This window comes from Cotesia glomerata, linkage group LG3 (assembly GCF_020080835.1).
Source record: "Cotesia glomerata isolate CgM1 linkage group LG3, MPM_Cglom_v2.3, whole genome shotgun sequence".
Lineage (NCBI taxonomy): Eukaryota > Metazoa > Arthropoda > Insecta > Hymenoptera > Braconidae > Cotesia > Cotesia glomerata.
Genome location: NC_058160.1, coordinates 13,350,324 through 13,362,203, shown reverse-complemented (window position 1 = coordinate 13,362,203; position 11,880 = coordinate 13,350,324). Strand labels below are relative to the sequence as shown.

At 34.5% G+C, this 11,880-nt stretch overlaps 2 protein-coding genes across 2 annotated transcripts; one reads left to right on the top strand and one right to left on the bottom strand.

The window, feature by feature from the left end:
* Nucleotides 1-2,528: 2,528 nt before the first annotated feature.
* Nucleotides 2,529-2,909, bottom strand: LOC123261349. Its single transcript, XM_044722939.1, has one exon. It carries the CDS (start codon nucleotides 2,907-2,909, stop codon nucleotides 2,529-2,531), a length of 381 nt encoding a protein of 126 aa, XP_044578874.1.
* An 8,209-nt stretch (nucleotides 2,910-11,118) lies between these two features.
* On the top strand, nucleotides 11,119-11,619 carry LOC123261348 (GATOR complex protein WDR24-like). The gene has a single exon (XM_044722938.1). It carries the CDS (start codon nucleotides 11,119-11,121, stop codon nucleotides 11,617-11,619), a length of 501 nt encoding a protein of 166 aa, XP_044578873.1.
* Nucleotides 11,620-11,880: the final 261 nt, after the last annotated feature.

The window sequence follows — 11,880 nt, the reverse complement described above, 5'->3', positions numbered from 1 at the left end:
AATGCGGTTTATAAAATTTTTACAAAAATTTTAAACAACCGTATTTTGCAGGAGATAGAACCTGTATGGCAACAGATATATGAACAGCGTGGCAGCAAAAGAGGCCTGTCAGGTTGCAAAGAGAACTTGATAGTTGATCGATGTGTCACACAAGATGCGATCTACTATCAACGCAACCTGTCAATGGCCTGGATCGACTATCGCAAGGCATTTGACTCAACTTCTCATGAGTTGATTTTATATCTCCTCAAATGCCTGGGGGTCAATCCTGAAATAGTGGAATGCATTCGGCGTACAATGCAGCTCTGGCGAACGCGTTTTCACATTGAAAGTGGAAACGCATTGCACATAACCGGAGTTGTAGAGTACAAACGAGGGGTCTTCCAAGGTGATTCCTTAAGCCCTCTGCTGTTTTGCATCTTACTGCTGCCTATATCTGTTGCTCTCCGTAAAACTCGTGGGTACTCTGTGGGGCCTCCGGGTGATCGAAAATACTCGATAACCCATCTGCTTTATATGGATGACCTGAAGCTTTATAGTGCTGATGAAGATCATCTACAGGCGGCTCTTAACATCGTAGCAGAGTACACGCGGGATGTCGGAATGTCTTTTGGGTTGGACAAGTGTGCGGTCGTACATCTGGCGAGGGGTAAGTGCTCTGTTACGGGTGATGATGTCGAGTTGGTAGATGGGAGCGTTTTAAGACAATTAGACGCCGGAGAGTTGTATAGATATCTAGGAATGGAAGAGCACCGCATGCATGCGGTCTCCGAAGTCCAAGCAACTCTCCGTAGCGAGTATGTTAGGAGACTCCGGAAAATTTGGTCCTCCGAACATTCCGGTAAAAATAAAGTCTCCGCTATTAACACGCTCACTGTCCCAGTCTTACTATACTCTTTCGGTGTCTTAAAATGGGCCCGAAAGGATCTGCGAGATCTCGACATCAGAACCCGTAAGACTATCAACATGAACCGGAGCATGCACCCCAATTCATCAGTCGCCAGATTATACCTCTCCCGGTCGATCGGTGGGAGAGGTTTGCAGAGCTTGGAGCGGCTTCACGATCGTTTAGTCCTGGGTTTAACACACGAAGTTGTCAATTTCACTGCAGATGAGGATGACTTTCTTATGCAAATTGTTCATAAACATGAGAATGCGCATAAGGGGACGTTCTTATATAAGGCAGCAATATATGCGGCAAAAACCCTTGGTCTTGGAGAAATAAACGCTCTTATGGAACTCCGAAAGGAGGAATTCAAGAGCGTCATCAGGAACGCCGAGGAAAAACTACTCCTAGGCAAACTGATGGACAAGTCTATGCACAGCGTGTTCTTGAAACACGTGCGTGATCATGGCTTGTCCACCCAGCTGACGTTTTCCTTCTTAAAGTCAGCTGGCCTAATGTCCGAAACTGAAGGGTTCATATTTGCTTGCCAAGATGGTGTCATTAACACTCTAAAGTACCGTAGCAAGGTGCTCCAGGTGCAGCTCCCGGACACGACCTGCAGGGCGTGTAAACAACATCCGGAGACGCTTATGCACATTTTGTCAGCATGTCCTGTGCTGGCGAGAGGTGCATACATCCAGCGTCACAATGCTGCCCTGAGAGTACTGTACTACTCTCTTCGTCACCACTACGGTATTGACGTGACACCGGTGCTGCCTTATCTGCCAGGAGATATTCCCCAGGTTGTTGAGAATGACAGTTGCAAAATTTATTGGAACATGCCGTTTGCAACAACTCGGCGGATAGATCACAACAAACCTGATATTGTGCTCTTCAACAAGGCTACTCGTGACATTTATGTCATTGAGTTCTCGGCCCCGGCTGAATACAACATCTCAGCCAAAGAAGAGCACAAAAGACAAATATATCAGGATCTCCTGTTTGAAATTGGCAAACTTTACCCAGGTTACCGTGTCAAGCTCGTCGTCCTGATTGTTGGCGTCCTCGGAGGGATGAAACAGTCTTTTGTATCCTCACTTGCCAGAGTTCCAGCTTGCTCATCAAAAGCTGAATTCTTGGCGGTCAGGATGCAGAAGGCTGTCATACTAGGTTCCCTCCGTCTACTTAGGAAAATGACTTTGGCCTGCTGTGATCACTAACCACCTTGTTGTGCGGAGTGGTCCAGCAGTAATGGATGGAGCTCAGGCTGGGCCCTCGGAGAATCGGACTCCGGGGACAACCCCCCTGAGCATTTAATAACATAATAATAATAATAATAATAATAATAATAATAATAATAATAATAATAATAATAATAATAATAATATGAATAATTTGGAAAAAGTGTAATTGCTTATGCTATGTTTTTTTTTTATTTACATTGTATTTATTTTTTCTTTCTTGGAATAAATGATATTAAAGAAAGTTATTTCAATGTTCAATCATACTGCCAAGGAACAGCTCCTTTTGCATTAAAATAGTCACAAAATTCATTGCGAATAGTTACTGCGGCTCGAGAACTAAAATTATTTCCATGAATTCTTGCATCTTGGAGTGCTGAATGATTTCCAACTTCATCTCTTCAGAGTCCCGGAACAAAACCATTTTCTCCATGGCGATCTACTATATTTTCTTGTATGTTATTATTATCTTCATCTCGTTTGCGAAGCCAATTGTGAAGACAAATAATTGCTTTCACTATATGAGTTGTATTGTCCACTGTAGCTTCTATGGGCTTCTTCAAGATTCTCCACAAACTTACGAGTAAACCGAAGGAATTTTCAATTGTTTGTCGAGCACGACTGAGACGATAATTGAAGATAGTTTTATCTTTATTAAGACCACCTCTACCAGGGTACGGTCGGAGTAGATAATCAGTTAGTTGAAAAGCCTCATCACCAACAAGCACATATGGTAAAGGCATACCATCAACTGTGAGCAACTCTGCGTCCGGTACATTCATTTTATGTTTTTCAAATTTTTGACCCATTGGAGAGTCACGAAAAATGCCACCATCACTACGTCGGCCATATGCATCAATATCAACGAATAAAAATGAATAATTTGCATCGCATATTCCCAGCAGTACAATACTGTGTGTTTTTTTGTAATTAAAATATAGCAAGCCAGCATTGTCAGGACACTGAAATTATGATGATAATAATTATGAAAATAGTTTATTGTAAAAATTGACATCGATGTTTATAATTGTATATATGTTTAACCGCTAGGAAAAGGATCTAGTCACATACCTATAAGAAGAATTGCGCCTTCGGGCTTAATCGTTAAAACTCGGGAATAATCGTATCACGCTATGGCCGTCGCCCATGCGCGCCTTGGTTAGCGGTAGAGAAGCCGGCTCACGTGGTCAGCTGCAACAGTTGTGCTTGGACATTTGTACTAGTACGACTACTCTGTGCGAATCGATTCTGATATTTCTTACTTACATCTCACATTCATTTAAACATTTAAATTATTCATTAAATATAAATAATTATATTAGCTTCAATTATACTTTAAATTCTCAATTCATTTAAATCAGTTCAATAGTTCAGTGAATTAACATAAATAAAATCAAGTAAATTTATTTAATGACGCCACGCGGCCATTACGCGCCACCGTTAACAAAGGATTGCATCAGCCACGCGGCTTTAGTCAATCCATAATTGACGCGTGATATTAACAATTAATTACATTAAATTAATTATTGACATTTAATTACGATCTTATTTAATTTAGCTTATAAATAATTAAATTCCAACTTCAAATCATTTGACTAATTTCTACACGAAAAACATCAAACTCAATTGACTAACATTCTGTTATCAATTGAATATTATTAGCTCTCATCTTGAGACAATTTAACATTAATAGATCTCACTCTGAGATAGTTCAAAGTGATTAGATATTACTAGCTCCCACCTTGGGACTTATCTAATTCAAATTATCGATAATTTTCTATCTAAGGTGGCTGAGCTCACCCCTATTGCGTTATTGCAACGTAATTTTACACATTCACACTTACACATACACAATTTACTTGTATAATTTCATCAAGGAGGTTTTTTCCCAGCCTAGCTGGGTTTTCCTCCTTTGGGGACAAATAAATTCTTCTAAATTGTTCCCCAAAAAATCCAAGTATTATGATTTAATTTCCTAATCCCAACTTTATCGTATAATTTAAAACAATTACGGGAATTATCCGCATTGGATAGTTTTCGACAAAACAATATACCTGTATTTGTCTGTGTTTCCCATCATTAGCTCCAATGCAATAAGGAAATTGCCAATTTTTATCAAAATCACCTGCAATTTTAAACCAGTCACGGGTTGTTAAAGGGTAAGGTAACACCTTCGGCTGAAGACAATCCCATATAACTTGACAAGTTTCAGCAATGATATTTGCGGTTGATGTCACACCAACGAGATAATGATATGATATAGATGTCATACAATCTCCTGTCGCCAAGTATCTAAAAGTATTTTTTATAATTAGTATTATTTTACTCCACGATACTAAATAATAATAACAAAGTTTACGCGATCTTACCGCAGAGTCATAACAAGTCGAGCGGTAGCTGAAATTGGTTCTCTCACAACGTTTTTTTTTAGTTATATGTGGACCAATTAAGCACAGCAATTCCTTAAACTGAGAGGCAGACATACGAATGTAATTTTCGAATTTTTCAGGGAATGAAGAAAGTGTTGGAAATACTGCTTCAAAAAATCCGTGTTCTCGTCGTAATTTATACAACGAATGTACCCAAAATCTTTTCTTTTTGTATTTATTTTTTTTTTTTGAATAGCGATATCATTTAGAATAAGCGTAAGTAGAATCCTATTGCGTCGAAGCCTGTTTATTTGCGCTTGTCGAATAATTTTTTGACACTCGTAAATCCACAATTGATAGTCATATTCACTAGACATAATTTTATAGATAAATGTATTCACAAGGATAATTTATTTATTAATGATTGTGACGAGGTCACTAAGTTTGTAACTAAGTATTGGAATGTTTATTACTCACAATCACATACCTAACCTAATAAGTGTAGTGGTTGTATCGATAAATCGACTTTCGATACTAACGTTTTATTTTTCGCTTGAATTTGACGCTAAACGCTGAAATTTTTCGCTACAATTTTTTTTAGATGGCGCAGTGTTAAATTCTCATCACGTGACCAAATTTTACGCTAGAAACTAGCATCAAGCATCAGCATGAAAAAGCACCTTAAACTTAACGTTAACTTTGACTTAGCTTCCTATACTAAAAGTATTTTTATAGTAAGTGTGGCTATCAGGAAACTGGCTTGCTGTCAATAAGAGAGAGAGAGAGAGAGAGAGAGATTGATTGATTGATTGATAACTTTATTTATGCCAAGGCACAGGCCAAATGGCAATTTAAATACAAAATATTTACATCTTAAAAATTAATAAAATTAAATGTAAGTACATAATTCTTAATCTAAATTTTAGAATAATATTGCAAAAATAATATTTCAAATTTACTTTCTTTCAAAAACTTTTAAACATTTTGAACTTTTTTAAACTGATTCGACTATTGTCTCAGTTTAAATCCTTTAATTAGTATAAAAAGTACTGTAATCAACAAATTTAATTTATCAATCGTTTAATTTATCAACTGTCTAAATTTAGCAAATAGTCAAAAACTATATTTTTGAAGACTTCACTGCTACTCGAATTTACAATTTCATCAGGTAATTCTTCCCACAAACGAATCACGGAGATCAAGAAGGAGTGCTCCATATAGGTGGTAGCAAAATGAGGTAGTTTGAAGGCAGTATGTTTTTTAGCTGCTAGCCTATTTGAACGTCTAACATCGATGTCTTCAGTGAATAGCTCTCGTAAGTATTTAGGCTTTTCAACTTGAAGTAACTTGTGAAAATAACAGCTCATGTAATACATTTGGCGATACTTCACAGACAACCATCCCAGTTGACGTCTGAAAGATGAAACATGCTCATTAGATTAAAGATAAATATGATAGAGCAGTTAATCGCACGTTGTAGCTTTAAATTGTTATCAGAAGTTGAGTCTACCAATACAATGGAACAATAGTCAACTAGTGGTAGGATGGTTGCTGATACTAGTAATTTTCTTATAGGAGTTGAAAAGATGCTTTTCCTAACTTTGAGACAATGCAGAGCTGAGTTCACTTTACTAACTATCTGAGTGACGTGGTAGTTCCATGACCGATTTCTACTTAGCTCAATACCTAATCACTTGGTAAAGTTAACGTAGGGTATTATAATACCATTTACTACTATTGGTGGCAGATCCAAGTCCTCAAGCTTTTTCAACTTACTATTAGAGCCCAAGATCATAGCCTTTGTTTTAGTTAAGTTGATTTCTAATCCATGGTCTCTTGCCCACTCAGCGACTGATTGTGCATCTGAGTTGACCCTCCAGACAGCATCATGTAACTGATAGAAAAAGAAGTGAGAGTATATATATTTGTCATCAGCAAACAGTCCATGCTTGCAATATACCAGTCGCTGAGCCACAGAATTCATGACTATTAGAAACAAGATTGGACCCAGAACAGATCTCTGCGGAACACCAGATGAAGTTTTAAGTAGTTGAATTGGAGTCCCAAGATTGTTCAATATTGATTGAGATCGACCCGACAGGTAAGAGAAAAACCATTTTATGGTTTCCATTGAGAAACCTAGCTCAAATAGCGCAATCAGTATATTTTTGGGATCAACATAGTCGAAAGCTTTGCTCAAGTCAAACAATACTAATATAGTAAGCTTACTATTGTCCATTGTCTGTCGAATATCATCAGTAAGTCTCAATAACGCTGTTTGCGTACTGTGATGTTTCCTAAATCCAGACTGAAAAGGATCAAATAGCTTATTATCTTCCAAATATGCTGTCACATAATTAGCAATAATTCTTTCAAAGACTTTAGCCAAATGCGACAAATTTGCAACTAATCGAGTGTCTGACGGAGACCTTGGTGGTGTGATCTTATCTAAAGGTATTATATAAATAATATTCTAAATATCAGGAAAAATACCAGTGTCGAGAGATCTATTAAATAAAATTGTGAGAAAGAGAGAGATTTGCGAAAAATGATCCCTCAGCCACCTCAAGTCAATACCATCAGGACTTTTACCTTTCGATTTGGTTAGCGTGAGATGCAGTGCCTTTGTTACATCAACAATGTCGATTTTGGTCCAGTTAAATGCACATTCAACCACTTTATCATGCTCTCTCGGCAAAGAATCAATGAAGTTGGCGTCACAAGACTGATGCTTCCTTACTATATTTGCAAAATATTCATTTAGTTCACAAGCATCAAATAAATTCAGCGGTGATGAAGGATTTGATTTAATTAATCCAAAGTGTTTAAGTTTGCTCTACACAGTTGAACTATGAGGTAGATTTGAGAGAGCAGATTTTAAATATTCTTCACGAATATGATTCAATTCAGATTTCAGTTCTTTTCTTTTTAATTTGAAAAGAGCAAGCAAGTTTGGATCCCCGTTTCTTCTGGCTTTTTTATAAATTTCATCACGTTCCTTACACTTCACTTTCAAATCTTTAGTAAACCAAGGATTATTCACACGCATAACCTTTTTTGTGTTTATAGGTGCAAACAAGTCCAGACAAGTTAAAACCTGTTCTACAAATATTCAGTAATTCATCAGGATTTGAATTCTTAAGCACAGTACTATCAATTTTTAAAGAGTTCATAAGTGAAGTTGATAGGGCCAGATGATCACAATTTTTTAAGTTTCTATAGGAGATTATCTTCAGTGGTGATTTTAAATTATTCAGTTTGTATTGACATAACAGATAATTATGACCATCAATAAATGGATACGGAGATTTGGTAAACAAGCCTAATTTAGTTTCATCATCAAGCAAAATGACATCTAGCCATGAGTCACATTTGTTTTTATGAAAAGTAGCACCATAGGGTACACAATACAGTGACGACTCTGTTATGAAATTTTTTAAGTGATTTGCAGTATAGCTATCCTCTAACAAGTTGCAGTTTAAATCACCAGCTATGATAATGTTGTTGAAATTTGAAGAAAGTTTAGAGAATATGTCAAAAAATTCATTGAGAAAAAGTCCTTTAGGTCTTCGATAGACGCATGATAATAGAAGATGAGACCCTGAGGTAAGGTTACGACGACAATCATAAATTCCGGCTGATTTAGATTATCAGAAGTTGAGATGTGAAGTACTTTGGCTAACGATCGGTATCTGTATGTTTTAAGATTCGATCTCTTCGTATGATAAAGTAATCATCAAGTGAGAAAATATTGTTATCAATTGAAGGTTTTAACCAAGTCTCGACAAGTACAATAATGTCAGGTTTTGTATTATCAACTAAATCAAGAAACTCAACAGTATGATCAGTAACACTATTTATATTTAGGCTTATTACATTCAGGGATGAGGTATTTACAGTTGAGATACTAGATGAATCAGTTGAATGTTAAAGAAATTTAGTGAGATCAGAAACAGAGTTAATTTTAAATTTTTCAGAGCCATCATCTCTTTTAACAAAGATCTGCCTGCTTGTCACCCAAACATACTTAAAATTTTGCAATTTAGCTTTCTCCTTGGTTTGAAGTAGCAATTTATGTGTCTCTGGCAGTAAAAACTCATTGACGTAAATAGCACCTCTAAAATTCTGCTCGACATAAGCCGGGAACACAGAGATTGATTGATTGATTGATTGATAACTTTATTTATGCCAAGGCACAGGCCAAATGGCAATTTAAATACAAAATATTTTCATCTTAAAAATTAATAATATTAAATGTAAATGTAAGTACATAATTCTTAACCTAGATTTTAGAATAATATTGCAAAAATAAAATTTTAAATTTACTTTCTTTCAAAAACTTTTAAACATTTTAAACTTTTTTAAACTGATTCGACTGATGTCTCAATTTAAATCCTTTAATTAGTATAAAAAGTACTGTAATCAACAAATTTAATTTATCAATTGTTTAATTTATCAACTGTCTAAATTTAGCAAATAGTCAAAAACTTTATTTTTGAAGACTTTACTGCTACTCGAATTTACAATTTCAACAGGTAATTCTTTCCACATACGAATCACGGAGATCAAGAAAGAGTGCTCCATATATAGGTGGCAGCAAAATGATGTAGTTTAAAGGTAGTATGTTTTTTAGCTGCTAGCCTATTAGAACGTCTAACATCAATGTCTTTAATGAATAGTTCTCGTAAATACTTGGGCTTTTCAACTTGAAGTAACTTATAAAAATCACAGCTCATGTAGTACATTCGGCGATACTTTACAGACAACTATCCCAGTTCGCGTGAAAGGTGAAATATGCTCATCTTTTTTGAGATTAAAGATAAATCTGATAGAGCAATTAATCGCATGTTGTAGCTTTAAATTTCAAACCCAAAACCCCAGTTTTAAAAATACTCAGTAGCTCATTAGGATTTGAATAAAATTGTCAATTTTTAAAGTATTCATCAGCGAAATTGATAAGGCCAGATGATCACAGTTTTTAAAGTTTCTGTAGGTTAATCTCTTTGGTGGAGATTTTAAGTTAGATTTCATAAACGAGGATAACTTGGTTTCATTATCCAGTAAAATGACGTCCAACCAGGAATCAGAATTGTTTTTGTGGAAAGTAGCACCATAGGGTACACAATAAAGTGATGATTCAGCTATGAAGTTCTTTAGATGGTTCGAAGTGTAGGTTAGGGTGTTTCAAAAAAAAAAAAAAAATTTTTTTTTTTTAATGGTGTTGAAAAGTTGAAAGTACATTTAAAAAAAAAAATTTTGGCGCCTATTAGAGCCCTTAATATTAATATTAAAGTTTGCCTCCATTCATTTGTAATTTTTCTATTTAAATAACACGAGAAAACTTTTTTTTTATTTTTGAATTTTAATTACTTCAGAATGGCTTGTTTACGCAATATCCCAGAGAGAGGTCTTATAGGAAATTTTACGCTCTACAAAAAACGTCTAGAGGTTAAAGTTTCTCAGATCAACCGTTTCAAAGATATTTGCAATCAAAAATAACACCAATCAAAAATTTCAAATATTTTCCAATAAAATTGCAAAAAAAAATCATACTTTATATTGATATTGTTTTTTTTTGTAAAATCAATTGAATTCTGTTAATTTGAGATTTTAATTTTTTTTTTGCTTATTTACTCCATACGTAACTCACAAAAAGTACAAATCCATAAATATAAAGGTTAAAATTATCAAACAAATGATTTTTGGGTCTCTTTTATAACAAATTAATTTTATATTTCATAAAGTTTATAAATTTTTGTAAGATGAAAATGTAAAGTTCCTGATCACACTAACTAAACAAACACTCATCATTGTATTTTATTAAAAATGTTAAAAAAATTATAAATATATTAAATCGATTCAATCAACTATAAAATTTGATTAATTTTTTTCATTTAAAAAATATTGAATGAGCTTTATTCAGCTCCGTCGATAAAAGTAGTATATTCGTTTGATTTGAGTAATGTAGTTAGTAAGCTCTGTGTTGGTAAGCTTGGTCGTTCAGTACTAATTTCTCTTTGTCGCTCTGCTTTCAATGCTTTGTTCTATCTTCTCGTCATTGTCTTTCTTTATTGATACTGATTGTTATTTAAATTCGTTATATTATTAATTTTATTTGCTTATAATTAAACTATATCAGTTATAAATTTTATGATCACAATGGTGAAAACAGTGTACTTTATTGGTGATGTATTAAGTGAATTTGGTGGAAAAAAATTACCTTCATTGAAAGAGGTTATGTCACTTTTATTTTATTATCTCAAAACGAAAAATTTTTCAGTGAAAGAAAACATATCAACCACTGTCGACAAGGTTTTCGAAATTTGGCGTGTGGCACAAATCCCGACAAGAGAGAAAAGATCTGTTTTTTTAAAACTAACCTCAAATCACAATCGATGGAGGAATTTACAAAAAAACTGTAAGAGGAAAAAGTCAAAATCTTAAAAAAAAAAATGAATCCCTTTTTCGGGACGAATTAAATAAACTATTTGATATAGCTCATGCTGATGTGCTAAATTTACTGGATAATAAAAAAAGATTATTTTATTTGGGACAAAAATCTTCCAGTCGACGTGGTTTTATTTCATATAATTCTCAACCAATTCCAGAAGATGTTGAAGATATGGATGTTGATGTAAGCGATGAAAATAATAACTACAGTAATAATGATAACAATAATGAAGAGAACATTGACATCAATTATAATAACAATAATGATAGTGGTACATTTGATGTCGGAGAGTTCGGTAATGACAATGTTGACTATTCTTGTACAGTTGAGACTGATAATGTTGTTAATCATGAAATATCAAGTCAAACATCTAAGTTATCCCAGAAATCTTTGGAAAATAATACTTCTCGTATAATCTCTGATTATGAAGATGAAATTCCAAAACAACATGTTCCTAAAATTGATCTAATGACACCAGAACTTGCTGCAGCTTTGGATAGAGCTAATGTGAGTAGTAGGTCGGCGACTTACATTTTTGCTGTTTTATTATCTAGCCTAAATATTGATTGGGCAAGCGTCAACTTCAGTCATTTGACTATTCACCGAGCACGGGAAAAATTTCGCAAAGAAGCGACGTTAAATCTGAAAACTAATTTGGAAACTGATAATTAGGTGCTACATTTTGATGGAAAACTATTGTCAGATATTACAGGTATAGAACAAGTTGACCGGCTTCCTATTATTTTATCATCATCAGGTAAATTTCAACTGTTAGGAGTCTCCAAACTAGAATCTGGAACTGGAAAAAATCAAGCTTCTGCTATTATTATAACAGTAAAACAATGGAATATTAATACTGATAACATCAAAGCATTGTGTTCTGATACTATAGCGTCAAATACGCTGTAGTATTTTGGAAGTTATAACACCAAT

What these genes read in the sequence shown, in the direction of transcription:
- LOC123261349 (XM_044722939.1), bottom strand. Translation starts at nt 2,909, where the DNA reads ATGAATGTACCGGACGCAGAGTTGCTCACAGTTGATGGTATGCCTTTA.
- LOC123261348 (XM_044722938.1), top strand. Translation starts at nt 11,119, where the DNA reads ATGGATGTTGATGTAAGCGATGAAAATAATAACTACAGTAATAATGAT.